Source organism: Grus americana, chromosome 1 (genome assembly GCF_028858705.1).
Source record: "Grus americana isolate bGruAme1 chromosome 1, bGruAme1.mat, whole genome shotgun sequence".
In the NCBI taxonomy this organism is placed as follows: domain Eukaryota; kingdom Metazoa; phylum Chordata; class Aves; order Gruiformes; family Gruidae; genus Grus; species Grus americana.
In genome coordinates, this window is record NC_072852.1 from 88878643 (window position 1) to 88897795 (window position 19153).

The following is a 19153-nucleotide window of genomic DNA, read 5'->3' on the forward strand; positions in this document are numbered from 1 at the left end:
TTGCAGGTAAACTGTTGCCGGCAAGTGGGTTTGCACCGGCGGCAGCGGAGAGCGGGCGGGGCGCGGCTCCGGGCCGCCTCCCGTTCACCGCCCTCTTTCCTGCCTCCGTCGCCGCTGGCAGGAAGTTGGAGACGGGGTAGTTTCGTTCCTCGGTTCTCCCGGCCGGGGCTGGTGAGGGCTGGGGCGGCTTCCCCTGGACGCGAGGAGACCCTGCCATGGGGACGTAGCGGGCCGCGGAGCCATGCGCGGCCCGGAGCTGCCCTGCAGCTCGCTCGGGACGGTAAGTCACGGCGGGGGCTTCGCCGCTCCGCACGGGATGGGGCCGTGCCCCGGCGGTTTGTGGGCCTTTTCCCCAGAGCTGCAGCGCGGTGCCCGCCGTCCACTTTTCAGACCCGGGGTCCCTTCGCCCTTCCTCGCTGCCGCAGGGCTCCCCATTGCTCCGGGTCTGCGGACAGCCCGCTTTCTGCTCCCGCTCTCTCGGGGGCTTTGGTTTCCATCGCGGCAGCCCCGTGCCGGGGCGGGGAGCGGGGGGCAGCGCCCGCAGCGGCAGGCAGCCGCGGGGGAACCATTTTTTTCCTGCAGAGGGGCGAGGCAGGCGGTTGTGGTGGATGGGGAGCCTGGACCGTCAGGAGCGGCGGTAGCCGGTCGCGAAACCGAGTCGCGCCTCGCCCGCCGTCACCTTGTCCGCCTGCGGTGTCACCGGGCAGCGGCGCTGCGGGGCCGCTGAGGTGAGGCGAGGCCAGGCCGGCGGTGCTTGCTCCCTCCTTCCCTCCCCGCCCACCGCTGGGCGCTGGGTTCGCCGTTTCCTGGATCCCTGAGTCAGTGAAAAAGCGGCTGGATTTACAGGAATGGCAGAGGGTTTCCTGGAGCTCGCGGCGCGGCCTGCCGGGGGCACGGAACCGCCCGGTCTGGGCTTCGCTCCCGCCGCCGGTGTGCGGGGGTCGGGACCGGCTGCCGGCGGGGAGGACGAGCCGCCTCAGACTCACCCGGCTCCGCTTTGCTGTGCGGTCGGCCGCGGTTGTACCGCCAGGGACGGGATGGGCGCGTCGCTGTTACTAAAGCAAGGAAAGCTTTATTGCTACTCTGCGGGCAATTAAACAAAGATTAGTGGGCAGTACCTACGCCCCAAACCACGGAATTTGTTTAAAAGCAAGTTTACCTTTGCCGGTAAACTTTCTTTAGCCTTCTTGGGTATCTTACCTCAAGATTTTTAAGCTGTTTGTTGTAATTTTGCTGCTGAAAAAGTTATGTGTGAAAGAAATTTGAGAGTTTTATGAGTAACCTGACTGGTAGAAGTGAATGGCCATCCAGTATCAACAGATTCACAGGTTGGTAGGGGTTGGAAGGGACCTCTAGAGATCATCTAGTCCAACCCCCCTGCTAGGGCAGGTTCACCTAGAGCAGCTTGCACAGGATTATGTCCAGGCAGGTTTTGAATATCTCCAGAGAGGGAGACTCCACAACCTCTCCAGGCAGCGTGTCCCAGTGCTTGGTCACCCTCAGAGTGAAGAAGTTTTTCCTCATTTTGAGATGGAACTTCTTGTGTTCCAGTTTGTACCCTTTGGCCCTTGTCCTGTCACTGGGCACCATTGAGAAGCGTGATAAAGCTGTGACAGTAGAGGTGATGTCACTTAGCATCATGACAAAGCTATAAATTCTGGTATAGAATTTACAAGGTCAAACTGTTTATCCCTAAATACCTGAGCATCCTAGTAACAAACACTTGCACTTGACTGCACTGGACCTGTAATGTTGGGTTAGTTGTTAATTTGCTGTCAAAAAGTTGTGACTGCCCTACTCAGTTACCTTCTTCCAGAAGTTTTATTATTTGCGCTTTGAAGCTTTTGGAAACCCGGTAATAGAATGACAGCTAGCTAGAGTTACAGCACTGGCCAGGCCACACAACTAAAACTGGAGTAGGAGCACTCAACACCTTGACTAACTGTGGATCACTTACCATCTCAGGACCTAGGTAGGATACATCAACTGTTGAGATAACTTTATATATTTCAAAGCAGTTAGCAAACCTGGAAAAGCATATTTCTGAGTTAAGTATAGTGGTGCACATATTTTCGTGTAATTCAGATACTATATGTGATAGTATATTATTGGCAATAAAATGCACAAAAAAATCATTGGATTCCCCAAACTCATGATACTGTCTTCAGTTAAATAATATGCTGGAGGAAGAGTGTCATTCAGTGGGATTTCTTTTTCTTTTTGAAGACATTCCCCTCTCTATTTACATGTAATTTCAAGTTCTTAATAACACCACATGCTTGTTACAGATTATGCTTATCTTGTCCATAAAATCATGTTATTTTTTTCAGTGTTACAATTCTTACTCTGTCTCGTGCCCTTCCATCTTCCATTTACTTTCCATATCATCCTACATTTGCCCTCATGGCCTTTCTTATTCTCTTGATGCCCCCCTTTTAGATTTCTGATTCTTCTATGTTTCCTCTGATTCTGCAAAATTTCCTGTAGCTTGTTTCCACACATTCTCTCTTGTTGTGTGCCTTTAGCCTCATTTCCAGGTCCTCTGTGGTTTTCCCCATGTGTTCCTAACTTTCACAGTGGAAAAAATGGCAATTGGCTTTGCTGAGGCCAGTGTGTTTTCTGTCTCAAAAAAAAAAAAAAAAAAGGCAGTTTCATTTAGTAAAGGCAGTTCAGTTTTATGAAGAAAAAAGACAAAATAGCCACAAGGGTGCTTCTGGCATTGATTCCTTTTGAAGGTAAAGGGAGGAATTGCAATTTTGAAGTTAGAAGCTATGTTATATAAAAACTGAAAACCAAGCCACCAAGTGCATTGTACGAAAGAACTGTTGGGCCTACCATCCTGTTTCCAGTAGTGGCCGACAGTCTACCAAGGACTTTGAAGCAGGGCGAGTGTATAGCAATGAAATATATTTTCCTGGCATCCCGTGAACTGTGACTGTAGGAATGCCCAAGTTGAGATGGTGTCTTCATATTTTGCACCTCTGAGTGTGTTTTTTCTTCTGCTGATGGGTGTTGTGATCGCTTTTGGAATTCAGGCATGTTTCTGGCAACCTCAGCACTCTGACAGGGAGTCCCACACCTCAGCTATGTGTTGGCTAAAAAAGTCCCTCCCTGTATTTATCTTGAACCTGTCTCCTGCTTATTTTATATGATGTATCTTAGTTCTTGCATTGGAAGAGACAGAGAACAGCCATCACTGTTCATCTTCTTCAGCCATCCCAGTTCACCTTCTCCGTGGCATTCATGACTTTAGAGCCTGCTATAGTATCCTCTGCTCTGCTGTCTCTTTAACAGACCAGTATTCTTAATCATTCCCCTTATGGCAGCCATTCTGTACCACGGATCATCCTTGTTACCTTTCTCTGTATCATATCTGGGTTAATTTATGTTCTTGGGATTGGGGATCAGAACTACACTCTGGATTCAAACCTTACAGGTTTATACGTTGGTATAACAACACCTTCCGTTTTGTCCTCAAATCTTTTCCTGATAATTCATATCATTTGATTGCATTTCTGATTGCTTTGTCTAAACAGGTTTGTTCCACTTTTTATCCACCTATTAATTGAATTTTAATTGCTGTTTTTGATGACTGCCCCCTTCCAGCCAAATGGAACATGTTGATATCTGGGTCTGTGCCAATTTCAATTACGTGGTAATTTGAGTTCTCACACGTAATCAGTATCATCAGTTTGGATGCCTTTACCTTTTTATTAAGTAATCTGTTTTCTGCATTAGCAATATTATTTGGGTTAAAACCAATTTTGTCATTTAGCTCCCTCTCATCCATTTTCTTTAGTCATCACAAAGGGGCTTTGCTTTTATCTGGGGCATGTGTCTGGTAATCTCTTCCATAATCTTGGCCTCATCCCTGGATAACTGAGTGCTTCCTTTGAACCCTTGGTACCACAGGCCTTTCTATTGCAGTCTTGGGAACCTGTCAGAGGAAAGTGCATCTCAAAGCAACGTTGCTACATTTCTCTGTTAAAACAAACAGGAGTACCTCAGTTCCAATGAATAGGACTCAGCATGTGGCAATTATCTGACTCTTAAAAAATGCACCTAGTGAATCACTGAGAAGGGGCATGAGCACGGCTGTGGCACAGTGTGGTCAGGGTCTAAGGGCTTGTGCCCAGCTGAAAAGCAGCTCAGGATTGGAAGGGGGAAGCCCCCACTGAGCCTTTCTGCAGCTCTTGCTCCAGACAGGTGCTTTGATGCGAGGCTATACGTTTTAGTGAGCAATGAGAAAAGCTTGCTGTAAATGTTGCTTTAATATACATTTCTCAATGTGTAAAGCAGAAGTTCTGGTTTCCCATGCATCTTTGTATAGCAAACTAAAAAAAAAAAAAAAAAGCAAAGCTTGAAGAGCTTTTGGAAATGGCAGAAGCAGTCAAAGAACATAAAAGGAATCTTGCACCTTGATTTCTTTGGTAGCTCATTACTCTGAGGGGGATCTCTGTTTTCTTCTGAACTTCCAAGCTAGCTAATTTTTTATGACTCATTAAAAAGGCTTACAGATGACTGATACATAGATTACTTGTGCATTGGTGTGTGTCCTGTTGAACTCTTAAACAAAGGGAAGTTTCTATTAAGAAATATTTGAGAAACTCTGATGACTTGTAATGCCTCTTATTTGCAGGTGTTCTTTAGTTTAAAAATGGAATTTGCAAAATAGAAGTCTTTTTTGAGAGGAGCAGTTGAATAAGTTGTTGTTGGGGAAATGCTTTATTACATGATGAATATTTTGGGTGTGTATAAAAAAAGGAGTAAGCCTCCTAATCTCTGGATTTTAACAGCACATCTGTATTGATAAAGTTATTCTGAAATTTTCAGCTTTATACTTTTGTATTAAGGAGATAGACACTCTGGAAATTATTAATTTGGAAGTGTTTTAAACATTAGCCTAGTGATGGATAATACTATTTGAATTGTTCGGAATACTAATACCCAAGTGTCTGTTCCAGTAAGCATTGCCTTCCTGTTAGCTCATGTGAACAGGCGTGGGGTCTCAAGGCGCTGTGTGTGGGGGGCAGGAGTCACTTCTCACCTGTCTAATTTCCCCCCCTTCTCACTCAGTTTGATTTCTGTGACTGGCCTTGTCCGCTCTGGACACCTCTAGGCATCCACTGGCTTTCTAGGAGAGGGGAGTCTTGCTCCCAGGACTACCCTCTCCATCCTCTCTTTCCCATCATAAGTGTCATACCTGTGTGTCACTGTACCTGCTTCCTCCACCCTTCTCCCTGAGGGTGAGGAGCCTTGCAGGTAGCAGCAGGGCCACCACTCTGCACAGGGAGGGCAGAGCACATGATACAGAGCTGTGGCATCCTGCTGAGTAATTTGGTATTTCCTAGCCTTGTGGATGTTGGCACTTCCCTGCGTTGTTGCTCTGTTTCAGATACTGTCCCTTCTTTCTCCTCAGCCTGAGGACAGTGCTCTCAAATGTCCCTTCTTATTTCCACCCCCCACCTTTCTTGCATCTTACTGCGTTCTTTGCTTTTATCTTTGCCATTTCTTTCTTTGACTTACTCTCGCAGAGATGTCGCCTCACTTGCAGTTCTCTGCATGGTGTGGTGAGGCAGAAGCAGCAGCAAGCATGTGAATTGTAGTGGTGGCAGTAATTTAAGAATATTTGAGGTTGCAGATAGTGCAGGGGCTCCTATCTCCTGTCTCAGCTGCCAAAACTGCATAGAAGAGTTTTTGGTCTTGTGCAGTGTGTGCTGGTTCCCCGCCCCCCCCCCCCCCAATGTAGCTGTCAGGCAGTACGTGCTGTCATGAGACATGAGAAGGAACTAGAGTTGCTTCACAGGTGAGGAGAATGTATGGTGCACATAGCTGTCACCCAGAGGGGTGAAATGATATAAGGAAGCAGCATTCTGGTTTTCATCTGCCATGTTTTGTTTATTTCTGCAGCAGTTTTAGAAGTAAAACCTAGAGTTTCTGCTGATGTTTCCCCCCCACCCCCGCCCCTCCCTGGGCAGTCCCCAGTCACTAAAAATGTGAATCACTGGTGTGCATGATGTGGTTTGAATTATCATTCGGCTTAGGTAATACATGCTGTCCACTTTTCTATGCAGCATTGGTTAGTAAGTCCTGATTCTTTCTCCTGGTAAATGGAATCAGAGCATGTTGTAAATCTAATGATGGAAAATCACCCTATTTCAGTTGTAGAAGACCTCTAAACTTTGCCTTGGTGAGCTCTTATCAATGACTTGAGGCTTCAGTGCTTGGTAAATGGGGCTACATCTGGCTGGTGACCATCACCAGTGGTGTCCCTCAGGGTTCAATTCTAGGGCCAGTCCTGTTCAATACATTTATCGACGATCTGGATGCAGGAGTTGAAGGCACCATTACCAACTTTGCTGACCATACCAAGCTGGGAGGTGCTGTTGACTCTCTTGAAGGACAAGAGGCCTTGCAGAGGGATCTAGATAGATTGGAGCACTGGGCTATGATTAATGGGATGAAATTTAACAAGTCCAAATGCCGGATTCTGCACCCGGGACGGAGTAATGCCAGGCACAAGTATAAATCGGGAGAGGAGCAGCTGAAGAGCAGCCCTGCAGAAAGGGATCTGGGGGTGCTGGCTGACAGCAGTGTGCCCTGGCAGCCAGGAGGGCAAACCCCATCCTGGGGGTGCATCAAACACAGCGTAACCAGCCGGTCAAAGAGTGATTATCCTGCTGTGTTCAGCGTTGGTGCGGCCTCACTTGGAGTACCGTGTGCAGTTCTGGGCCCCACGGTTTAAGAAGGATGTGAAGGTCCTTGAATGCATGCAGAAAACAGCAGCAAAGCTGGTGCAAGGGCTGGAAGGCATGTCCTGTGAGGAGCGGCTGAGGGCTTTGGGCTTGTCTAGTTTGGAGAGAAGGAGGCTGAGGGGCGACCTTGGTGCTCTCTGCAGCTTCCTGAGGAGGGGAAGTGGAGAGGGAGGTGCTGAGCTCTTCTCCCTGGGATCCAGTGACAGGGCACAAGGGACTGGTTCAAAGCTGCGCCAGGGGAGGTTCAGACTGGACATTAGGAACCATTTCTTTACCGAGAGGGTGTTCAAACACTGGGACAGGCTTCCTAGAGAGGTGGTCAATGTCCCAAGGCTGTCAGTGTTGAAGAGGCAACAATGCCCTTAATAACATGCTTTAACTTGGTCAGCCCTGAAGTGGTCGGGCAGTTGGACTAGATGATCGTTGTAGGTCCCTTCCAACTGCAGTAGTATATTCTATTATTATTTAATATATTGTCTGAATTTTATGAAGTCCATCATTGGTATAAATTGGTATACTGCTGAATGGCTTGGGGAGCTGCTTAAGATGGCAATGTTGTGGGGTTTTTTTTTTCCGCCATGTGAATGATTTTTTTTTTCTGAAAGGCCGAGTCACTGGTTTGTGAGTAACTTGTGCTCTGTGGCTCTCTGTTCCTCAGATTTTGATCAGGAATAATGTGTTAACTCTGGTTTGATTACACTTACAGACATGCTTTCACTTAATGTGAAAAATTGAAAACACTCTTCCTGGCTTATTTTTGAAGGTGTATCTGACCAATTTCATATGTGTTTTTGGCTTGATCTTTGATGCTTTCCTTTGTTGTTTCTGTTGCTGACTTGTCTGACTGGGCCAGCTGTATATATTCCCATGTCAGGGGATTAATCATTGGCTAGAGAATCAGGATTTTTTTATTGTTGCTGTCAGACCATCTATGTGAATGATCTTTTACTTGTTTTCCTGCAAGCAATTAATCTTGTAAGACTATCAGCTGCTGAAACAAGTTTTATTTCTTACTGAGTTGTTGTTGTTGGAGTGCTTGCATTTATCCTGGGGTCAGATATTTAAGTCTGAAACAATAGCTATTTAAATATCTGGTTCTCTTTTTCCTGTTCACCATTTTAGCATCTGTTTTATTGTCTTTGTATGACAGAGCTCTCTGAAAAATGGGGTTTTTGCTTTGTCAAGACTTGCAAAAACCATGCTTCTTGAGGTTTTTGGTTGCTTTCATGTATGTACCTTTTTCTTCCAAGGCTTTAATTTTGAGAGAGAAACAGGACAGCGTGGGGCTGTCATAGCCATCTCATTTTGCGTATCCTTTCTTAAGCTTGCAACCACAAAATTGGTATCAGCATTGTGGTTTACCTTTATTGGTTTACTTTGCTTTTTCAGCTAGGAGAGTTACAGCAAAAGCAAAGAGAAACAGAACTCTGAAGCTGTGCCTGTACAGATAGGCATCTTACCAGTTTCAAAAAAGCAGGCTGGGAAAACATTACAATGTAGGGAAGTTAGTGTAGTAAAATTCAGTGTGAGATTGTATGGACGGGGGAGGGTAGTATTTATTTGCAAAAAAACGAGTTGATTTTCATGCATTCATACAATCTGATGCACAGACTACGTAGGCACACACACTCTCTGTGACATACTCAGAAGCACCAACATGTGTACGTCCCAATATTGTGGCCAGGATCGCTTGTGCGCAACGCAGATGACAAGGTACACTGGCTGTCAAAGTCTTCATCGCACCTTGGGGGTTCTTTATGGCACTACAAACTGGTTTTTGGACAAGTCCGTCATAGCCTTTGGGAGTCATCAGCTGGTATGGGATGGGCCTTTGCCACGGAAACTTGCTGACTTCAGGCTCCATAAATCTTGGGCCAAGTTGTTTCCTGGTTTTGTTTTTTAGGGTTTTTTTAACCTTTTTGTTATTGTATATTTTTTCCTTGTGTGTATGCATGTTTGAAATACTTGCCTAGGGTCTGTGTTTCTGTTGGGCCAACAGGCAAAGGGATCGTGTTTGTGGTATGCTGCAATCTTGTTTCCGTCCTCCTGGTGCAGGGTCTTTTGCTGGTGAGTCATCTATGCTGTGGTCTTACCAGAGTGTAGAACTTTTGGCCGTGACATAAACAGCACGTTTCTCAATTTTGCTGCTGAGAATACTGTCCTGAAAATAATGTCCAGGGAATGGTGTCCTTCATTATCGGCACAGGCTGTTATTGTAACCCTTTGTTCTGCTGTTCCTTTGTGTGTATGTGTACTCACATTCTCTCACAGTCATACTGCAGTCATACCAATCTTAATATTTCTGTTAAAATTCTCGACAACAGTCATCTTCAGAATTAAAAATAGCAAGTAAATCTTAGAGGAATTAAAAAAAAAGAAATAAGTGCACATTTTTGTGGCAGACTCTTCAGACTGAATGTTAACAGCTGCAGTTTAAAAGGAAGAATGTACATTTGATAGGGGGAGAAGTTGAAAACCTAACTTTCCCACGTTTCTAAGGATGGCTTGCTCAGGAGGAGTTTTGGAAGCTTTTCTGTACGTTGCATGTGGTGAGATCCTCCTCTGCCTTCTTATTCCAGACTTCCCATCTGGTACTGCAAGTACTGGATGCATTCTTGCCTCTGGAACTGTTTCTAGATGGGCAGTCTTACTGGCTTCCTAATAAAAACATTCCTTTGCTCTTGAGTAACTTTCTTGCAAGCTGCAGCATTTTCAGGGCACTCTGTCTATAAATTGCACATCACGAAAAGTATTTGCTTTATATACAACCCATTTGTCATAGACACCATTGTATGGCATATTAATAACACAGATGACAGGCATGGGTTTGTTGGGATTTTTTGGTAAACAATCTCCCCCCCGCTCTTTTCAGTGGAGGGTCCTGATAGCAGAATTGGTCAAGTCAATTGAACTCACTGTTATAATAAAATTTAATTGTAAGTGCTGAAGTTAGCTGTGCAGCCTGCAAGGGGATATGATGTTTTCTCACTTTGTTTCTCTCCCTCTCCTTCTGTATTTACAGGTTATCCTAACATTTGTCTGTGTGTTGACAAAGGAATCTGTAGAAATTGCTCCAGTGCCATATACACTGCAAGTCCATCGGGTAGCTTTGGATGGAAGGGACCCCTCTAACCCCTTGAGGAGAGAAAAGAGGCAGGTGCAGTGTCAACTAGGACAATACCTACATCCCAGAGAGACCCACTGCTGCATGAGGTGCCATGCAGGTACATAAAATAACTACAGTAATAGTGACCTTCACCTTAGAGGCATTTCCCTGTCCTGTACTCTCAAACTGTCTCTGTCCTGCAGCTACATCAGTGCTCCCTTTCCTTGGTACCTATCCCTACCCAGATAAATTCTTATTCCTTGTCTCCTCTTTTGGGCTGTCAGTGTCCTTCACACTGGTGAGAGGAAGCATACTCAGTCCTTACACCATCAACTCCAGGGTTTCTCTGAGGAATCAATGACTCCCACCCTCCCTAAGACAACACATTTGCCTTCCTGTCAGATCTCTGTTAAGTGATTTTCTTGCAGGTACCTACAAGGCAAAAGACTGTGATCGGTCTGACCAGGCACCTGTCTGTCTTCCGTGTGCTAATGGCACATTCACAGCTGTTGATAACACCATGTCTAAATGCTTCCAGTGTACACATTGCCGTACAGGTGAGTTGTCTACAGGACCTGAGGAAAATGGGTGGTAGTGGCAGGTGGGGGGCTGGAGGGAATGGCAAGGTGAGCAAGGAAGCTTGGAAAAGTGAGCAATTGAATGGCAGAAGGACAGTGTATGGGAAGGGATTGGGGACAGCAGGAATAAGGGTTACCAAATTACTACAGTCTGAGACACAGTTTGCAGGCCTTTTTAGCCTTTTTCTGGGGAGATTAGGGGATAACAGTACCTGTGATTGTAACAGTGTTCTCAGCTGAAGGTGAAGGAAGAGGTTGGAATAATCACTTCTCATTTCTTTTCTCAGAATTCCAGCAGATAGTAGAGACCCCCTGCACCCCAAAGCAAGATACTGTATGCGGCTGTCGGAAGAATCAGTATCAGACTGGCCTGTCCGATCTCTTCCAGTGTAGGAACTGCAGCTCCTGCCCCAATGGGATTATTGCCAACTGTGAGTATGGCATGGATATGGCTCCAGTATAGACATACTGTACTAGGGTAGACATTAACAGCCCTCTGTTCACTTCCTGAAATGCTCCAGTGCCTTGCCATGAAGTGATTGTAATTTTGGAACAACGCTTGGTTTTGCCTGCCCTCTTTCCCCAGAAAGACAGCCATTTTTTGCCTGCCTTGGCATCAATCCCTGTTTTCTATCACAGTTTCTACCTGCCTTTTGTCCTTGAATAGTTTCTTGGATTTGGCTGTTTTGAGGAGATATTTTCTACTTAATTTTGGTAGAATTAATTTTTCTACTTACCTCTGCCTTATGTGCCTTTTTTTTGTCTTTGTGTGGATATTTCTCCTGATGCTCATTGCATTTCCCTCACCAACTGCTGGAAGCACTTTGAGTACAGTGGCTGAAAATACTGCTGGTCCCAGTGCAACCCAGTCAGTTGCTGAACCACCACAGTGTACTGTGCAGTGTTTTAAAGGAAAGAGGTGCTCAGGTAATGCTGAACTGTACCCAGTGGCATTGGGTGTCACCTGGGTGCAGGTGTCTCGGAGAAGTACCCATGCTAGCTGTCCCACACTGCCTCATCTCCAGTCAGGAATCCAAGATCTTAACCAAATGCTGCTTGCCGCCCTCTGCTTTGTGCTGTAGTCTAATTCTGTTCATATCCCTTAAATGCTCCTTACCTTGTTGTCCTAAAGCTATCCCCTCTTCTTTGCAAATTCTGCTTCTCCTGATCCCTTTCCCATCTCTTACCCTGCCTAGCATGAGGTTTGCTGTCTCACTGGTGAATGTGTTCCCTCTGGTGCTCAGTAATCTTCCTCTGTCACAGTTTCCATGCTTACACTTATCCTCAAGGGTCGTCATCTGTTGTGGTTTAACCTGAGCTGGCAACTAAGCCCCACACAGCTGCTCGCTCACTCCACCTCCCCCAGTGGGATGGAGGAGACAATTGGAAGGGTAAAAGTGGGAAAACTCATGGGTTGAGATAAGAACAGTTTAATAATGAAAATTTTATTATTTTCCTTTTCATTACAATTTTTAGTGTTGTTGTTAATAATAAGAGAGAGAAATAAAACCCAAGAAAAATAAATGATGCAAATGAAAAACAATTGCTCACCACCTGCTGGCTGATGCCCAGCCAGTCCCTAAGCAGCGATTGCCAGCCCCCAGCCAACTCTGAGCATGATGTCATACGGTATGGAATATCCCTTGACCCAGGCCAGTTTGGGTCAGCTGTCCTGGCTGTGTCCACTCCCAGCTTCTTGTGCATGCCCAGCCTTCTTGCTGGTGGGGCATGAGAAGCTGAAAAGTCCTTGACTTGGTGTAAGCACTACTTAGCAACAACTAAAACATCAGTGTGTTATCAACATCATTCTCATCTTAAATCCAAAACACAGCACTATATGTGCTACTAGGAAGAAAATTAACCCTATCTCAGCTGAAACCAGGACAGCATTGTACGCTGCCCTTGAGCAATTTCCTTTCTTCTTGGCTGATGTAGAACTGTTTTAATCCTGTCCCTCGCTTGCCACAGAATGCATGCTGCTCGTTCTAGTACCTTTTTCCCTCTTCTCATGCAACTTTATGTCCTTCCATCCCTATTCTTGTCTGCTCCTCCCCACACCTGTTTTAGTCTCCATACTGTGACTTGCTTAGAAGCAATAGCTCTTTCATTTCTTACCCCTTCCACTCACAGCATAGCAGTTCACAAGAGTGGATATGCGTCCCACGGCTTGAAGTGATTTCTCCCTGCCCTAAACTGACTTCCTCACCAGTCCCAGCTGCTCAGGGACCACTTCTTCCTCATCTTTGCCTGACTAATGTGATTTCCCCTTCCTGTCACACTTGAACTTGAGTGACTTTCCCTGCTTTTGCACTGGAACTGTCATGATCCATTAAACAAATTGCAGCTGCACTATAGATTTAGTCCCTTTCCAAGCCTCTACAGAGGTCCTTGTGGTACCTTTTTTTAATTATTTTTATTATTTTTATTCTCCTGCAACCCTATCCTCAAACATAGACTGAATCCTCTTTCTCTACTTCAGTAGCAGTTCTCCAGGCTTAAAGAGGGATAATCTCCCACCCATCTTGGAGTGGATTTTTCTCCTTTTGTTTTCTTCTCTGTCCAGATTATGGCAACGGTTTCTTTTTTTTTCTCTACAGGTTCAAAGAACAGAGACACAATTTGCAGGTGTAAGCCTCGATTCTTCCTGACGCTTAGTAATGTTTGCAAGCCTTGCAACAGGTGAGCTGCTTTTTCTCTGTATGCCCCTCCACTGAGTAGGAGAGACAGCAGACACAAGCCCCACAGGGGGAGGAATTTTTTCGCAAGGCTCTGTCCATCTTGACGTAATTTTACAACATTCTGCCTTTCTGGGGCAATTAGGTCTTCCCCTCTGCCACCCCCAGTCTTTTCCATGTAGGCATCAGCCCACTAAGAACTCAAAGTCACTAGCCATATTGCATCGCTCTGCTTTGCAGGCTCATCTTGACTTGTCCGTTACTTAGGATTGTTGCAAATGGCTAGTGTTTCCTTTCATGCAAGCTCACCTCTCTGATATGCTCTTTCAGCTGCATTGGAGAAGAATGCTTGCAGTGTCATAGCCCAGTGACTACCTCACCGACTTCATCTGGGCTGAGTGAGTACTGGGGGAACTGAGGGACAGTGGAATCTTCAGTGTGGGATTTTGTGCTGTTTGTTAGTGCCTTTTGTAAAGTGTTATTTTCTCCACTCTCTCAAACCATTATTCTTTTTCTCCCTACCATTTGCACGTCTTCACTTGCTATTCTTCCTCTAGCACCTACGTCTTCCTTTCTCAGTCACTCATTCATTTGCCCTCATCCTTTTGTCCAGATGGGAGTCTTGTCCTTGGCATCATTGTTGCCATATTTGGAGTTATCTTTGTCCTCTGCATTGTAAATAAAGTAGTGAAGCTGGTCCAGGAAAATGGGATAGCATCATCTTTCTACTCCTGTGGTAAGTACAGCAGCATACGCAGTGATATAAATTGGGATAGACATCATTCTCTGTGGGAAAAAGTGGGATCTCGTTACTCTGCTTTGCTGCCAGGCCAGAGGAACACATGAACTCGACAGCTAAGCTTATTGGTGGAGTTCTCACACCTCTGCATCCATGCCCATAGCTGTGACTGGAAGTGTGTGTGAGCTCATTGCTGGGACATGTGCATTTTGCTGTAAAGCCTTTTTGAGGGCAGGATTGTGAATAGCTGCTTTCCTGTTTTCTCTGGGATGAGAGGAAGTGAAAATAACTTCTGCTTTCTTTTTTTTTTTAAGTTTCTTTGCCGCAGACAAACAAGGAGCCAGTGTCTGAGGTGAGCAAGATGATGGGTGTAAGAGCTTTCCTTCTGCTTTCAACTATGTTAGCCTGGGATCCAGAGTAATATTTTTCCCCATGGGCTGTTTTCAGGCCTTGTATTTTCAAATGAGCTATGTAATAGGGCTGTTTAATTCAGAAGTCTTTTTCTGTAGAGGGTGGAGCCATTAACATTTCACTTCCCCTCTTCTAGAGGGTGCTTTTCAAACTCCTGTCTTTTTGTTCTTTTCTTCCTGTATGGATTTTTTTTTTTCCTAGATACCTGGTCCTTAATCCCTTTTTCTCCCTATATCCCCCAAGCTTGGAGGATTTAACTAATTTTACTTTCACTTCCGATATTGACCCCACAAGCCTCTTGGTGCTGCTTCACAGTGTTCTCTCGGGTCCAATGTTGTTGTGCAATTAAGAGGGCCCAAGCAGTAGTTGAGGTAGGGTTTCCACAGCCTTACAGAGAAGGCTGATGGGAAAGGTGGCATGTGGAGCTTCTAGAATGGTAGTGATTTCAGGTCCCAACCTTGATTGTGTAAAGAAATATTTTTTCCAGACTACCTTTTTTTTGATGCCAAAAGAGAGTTAAACGCCTTGGATTCTGCTGGAAAGAAATATTTGGTGCCTCCTGCTCAAACAAGGCATATAGGAAAAATTAAAACCTCAGCACCTGCTCCCCACCCATCTTGGATAAATTTTAGTATATAAAGCTAGTGGTTCTTTGCAGGAAACAGGTGTGTTGTGCTGCTGTGGATGATTCTGGATTAAGGAAATGTCTTTCAGGTGGAGTTAAAAAGAAGAGAAACTTCCATCCTTCTTCCTGAGTCCCAGAAGGAAACAGAATTGTCAGTGAATGCAACACCACCGCCTGCACCTCTGCTGCAAAGTTCACATGAGTTACCAGACTGTGTCAGACCTGCCAGGAAGACACAGCTTCCAGACAGTAAGTGAAACTCCCCCATCCTTCCCTCCTTCCCCAGGCAAATGAGAACCTGATTGTGCAGATGTGGCTAGGAGGATGTTGGACAGACCTTACCTGGTGTACATGACCTGTGTGTATACTTCATGCACGGCACAGTACAAAGGCAGAAGCATGCCCAGAGCCTGTGTGCTAAATGTTTACCCATGGTTGTCCCTTCTCCCTGCCAGGAAAATGGATTTTCATATGTGGTGACATGCTGTCAGTCTTAATGCCTCTGGGATGGTGACCCAGAGTGTTCTTGTGGCAGGAATGTTTGGAAGCGAGGCTCTAAGCATATGTGCTCAGTTCTGCTCATGAACTTACACAAGAGCATATGTAAACATCCCATTGCTTTTTGAGGGATGAGAGCAAGTCTGGATATCACATAAGTCTGTGTGACTGCTCTGTACAAGACCTGAACAGGAGGGGGCAATGCATGATCCCAAGGCACCATCTAGCCCTGGATTATTCACATTCTCTTGAGGCTGCACAATCCTGGTTCTCACACTTTATTTCTTCTCTTTTCACAGACCCTGCTATTCTCTACACTGTGGTAGATCATGTACCACCATCTCGGTGGAAAGAGTTTGTGAGGCGTCTGGGTCTAAGTGACTATGATCTAGAGCGAATTGAGATGGAGCACCGGCGTTTACGAGATGCCCAGTATGAAATGCTTAGACTGTGGAAACTGCAGATGGGCCATGCTGCAACCGTGGAGCACATCAGCTGTGTTCTCAACCAGATGGAGCTGAGTGGCTGCAGTGAAGCTATTCAAGAGGCTTTGCTAAACCAGAACTCTCCTCAACCTTGTAGCCTCCACAGCCATCTTTAATCAAGTTCTGCTTTAGTTGTCCTCACTATGACTGTTAAGAGAGGATCATAACTCTCTTCCTTTCCTGTTTTCATTTTTCCATACCTCCCTATCTTTCTAACCCTCCTCAACTGGGTTTGTTGGAGACAGCAGCAGATGATGCTGGAAGAAGGCTGAGGTTTGTTTCTCAACCACCATGTAGTTCAACACCTTTAAGCCAAGACAGACCTCTGCAAAAACTCCTTTCCCAAGGAGGGAAAGCACCTCGTATAGGAAGTGGTGTGTGGACTCTGACCAAGATAAAAACAGGAGCTCAGACTGAGTTGATTGCTCAGCTACTCTACAGACAAGTTGTTGCTGAAGCAACAACCATCTCCCACATGGTGGGTAAACGTGTAGGGTGACTTGGTTAAGCTGGCTGTTCAGATGGTAAAGTCCGCTCACTTTTTGCAGATCTATTTTTCTGCAAGATCAGACAGTTGAACTGGCTCACATTGCAGCCCTTTGATTGCTAAATCTGACTCAAGGGAAGTGGTGGGAAGCTGTGCCTGTTTCTGGGAGCAGGAGAGAGGGTTGCCCCTTTCAGTATCAGAGTGGTGAAAGAGTCATGGAGATTCAGAAGCGGTGGCTCTGTGAGAAACGGGGGACGTTATCCTTTCCACACCCCCCATTTCTCTCAGGTTCAAGAGGAATAAGGATTCCAAACCAGTGAGTCAGATGAGAAGGTTGGTGCTTTTTTCTCACGGGTTTTCTCTTTTTTTTTTTTTTTCCTGTACCTAGAAATCGTGTAACATAGCATTAACAAAACAACTGCCTGTGTGTTTGTCGAAGTGCAGAGTGGGAAGGAATGCATGCATCTGGGTGAGAAGGTACCTGTGTACCTGGTAGCGTGAGCGCCTCTGCAAATCTGTGCTTGCATGCAGGTTGGTAGGGCTTGTGTCTGCCTGCTTGTCTCTGAATGATTCACTGAATCTGATCTAACTGCAAATGGGACTGTGTATGTGTGTATATATATATATACACACACACGTTTTGTTTTGGTTTTTTTTTTTTTTTTGTTTAGCAACTGTTGAATAACTTCACACTACTTCCTGGACAGCATTCTGTGATTGCTACTTGGGTGTGAGAGATGTTTGGTACCATCTCCAGGCTCTCACCATTGCTTTCTCATGGGTATTACCCTGGGTGAAGCACAAGTAGCAAAAATCAGTTAGCCTGCCTCAGGTGCATGTAGTCCATATATTTGTGAATGTGGATTTTTTTTTAATCTCTTGTCCCTTAAACAGAGAGAAACTTTCTATTGTAAATACACTAAATGCTCTGAATTAAAATTCATATTTTTACCCTGTGTTCTGGTTTTGTCCATATCAACTTCTCTTCTGTGAGTGAGGGTGGGGGCAGAGAAAGGGGAATAACTTCCAGAAGTGGCAAGAGTGGGTGGGTTGATGGTCTGATGAATTTTTAAAAAAAAAAAAAAAAAAAAAATTGTATGAACTCCTGTATGTAAAGCTTAGCTGGTCTCAAGTGACAGGAAGCTGGCTGAGGGCAGGAAGGAGGACTGAAATTAGATTCAGTTCCAGGTTGTCTCATATTCAAGAGTCAGAGGGGGCGCTAGCAGATTTAAAGTGAATTTTTAAACAACATAAAATGTCATTTTGATTTGCATTTGGCTTTTTAAAGAGGAAAATATCTTTAAATAAAAGAATAATAATAGATTATACTTTAATACTAATCTTACAGAGGCATGTTTTTGTCGGAGGAACCAAAGTACTACGTTAAGGCAGCGAGGACCCTTCCTACTCTCCCAATGAGAAAACTTGAAAGTGAAAAGAGTCCAAGCTCATGGCAGTCAGTGACAAAGCTAGGACTTTGACTACTGAAGTCGGTTTTAATTCCCAGTTTGAGGCTTTATTTTGCTATTCCTACATACTATTTTAATTGAGGTTGATTTTTTTTTTTAATCAAAGGAGACTGTACAAAGCTCACTGTAATACACTTTTTCTTTCATAATTTATGTTCAACAAGCGCAGCAGTCTGATAACTACTGGAAGTACATGCTCTAGGTATGAAACTGTGTTTAAAGTGGGGAAATTCTCAGAAATCTTCACCAGGTATGATATCTAAGCTGGCTCCCTGCCCCTGCCCTGCATCAAACCATGTAATCCATCATTTAAAATCCAGGTATTTTAAAGTTGACCGTGCACGGTAAGGCACAAGCAGCAGGTCCCAGGCCACTGCTTGGTTGTCAGTGACTTCATGCACCAATTATACAGAAATCCATGACTATGAGGTATTTCAGAGACTGTTAAAAGATCTCTTCAAGGTAACGAAGGTGACTTTGTTGTCCCTTTAAGTGGAGTTTGTTAGCCCAGCGTGCAATGAGCCAATCTTACGTACAGAGATGAGATACTGTTTATTCCATATTTACACAAAGGTGGGTGCTAGGTAGTTTCCCCCCAAAGCTAGCATACCTGTTACAGTTAGGTTGTATGTTTATACAGTCCAGGGTGTTAGTTCTGCCTACTAGTCACACTTTCTGAACTACAGTTAGTTAACTCTTTGCTTACTTTGATTTAAAGACACAGTACCTTCTAAATTCACTACGTGTGTTCGTGTGTTCGGTGAGTAGGGGTCTTTATCTGGGGAGGGGGTGTTTTTAGCACTGGAGGGGTGGTTTTCGTATTATAATGAGACAGTTCACTCTAAGGACACCAATTAGAGGAATTTTGCCGACTTTTGACTCTCAAGGATGTACATCTCATCTTTTACAAGTGTTCTTATGTTCAAGGTTCCTTTGCTACATCTTATCTAAGTATACCTCATTTTAATTAAATATGTAAGCCCCTTATTTAATCTTTTTTTTACAGTTCCAAGGATGGTCCTCCTGTTTTCAAATCCCTGTTTATCTTGTTCTCAAGCAATAAATACACAGCTCAGAATACACAGTCCAAATGTTAACTCCTTTCACATTTCAGACAATTTGGGCAGGTGATAACGTGTGAATATTAAGGCGAAGGCTCCTCAAGCTGCCGAATCCGAGCCTGGACAGAGCAGCTGCCAGAAAAACTTTGAGCTGCTTACCGATTTTTTTTTTTTTTGTGAGTGTGTGTGTGTCTTTATTACTCATTTAATATCTCACTCTGAAGCGATGACGCCCGCAGATAAAACATTTAGATTATAAAATAC

The 19153-nt window shown here is 44.8% G+C and overlaps 1 protein-coding gene across 2 annotated transcripts; it reads left to right on the top strand.

Annotated features, from left to right (window-relative positions):
• The first annotated feature begins 94 nt into the window (after positions 1 to 94).
• LOC129197998 (tumor necrosis factor receptor superfamily member 1A-like) lies at positions 95 to 17315 on the top strand. 2 transcript variants are annotated; one of them, XM_054806920.1, is made up of 10 exons: positions 95 to 280; positions 9778 to 9979; positions 10290 to 10418; positions 10727 to 10870; positions 13037 to 13118; positions 13445 to 13512; positions 13728 to 13850; positions 14168 to 14205; positions 14979 to 15138; positions 15687 to 17315. In XM_054806920.1, the coding sequence occupies exons 1-10, from the start codon at positions 242 to 244 to the stop codon at positions 15986 to 15988; spliced, it is 1287 nt and encodes a 428-aa protein (XP_054662895.1). In that variant the 5' UTR covers positions 95 to 241; the 3' UTR covers positions 15989 to 17315. The 2 variants fall into 2 exon arrangements, with proteins under 2 accessions (XP_054662895.1, XP_054662887.1); XM_054806912.1 differs by lacking the exon at positions 95 to 280 and having other exon boundaries at positions 9730 to 9979.
• Positions 17316 to 19153: the final 1838 nt, after the last annotated feature.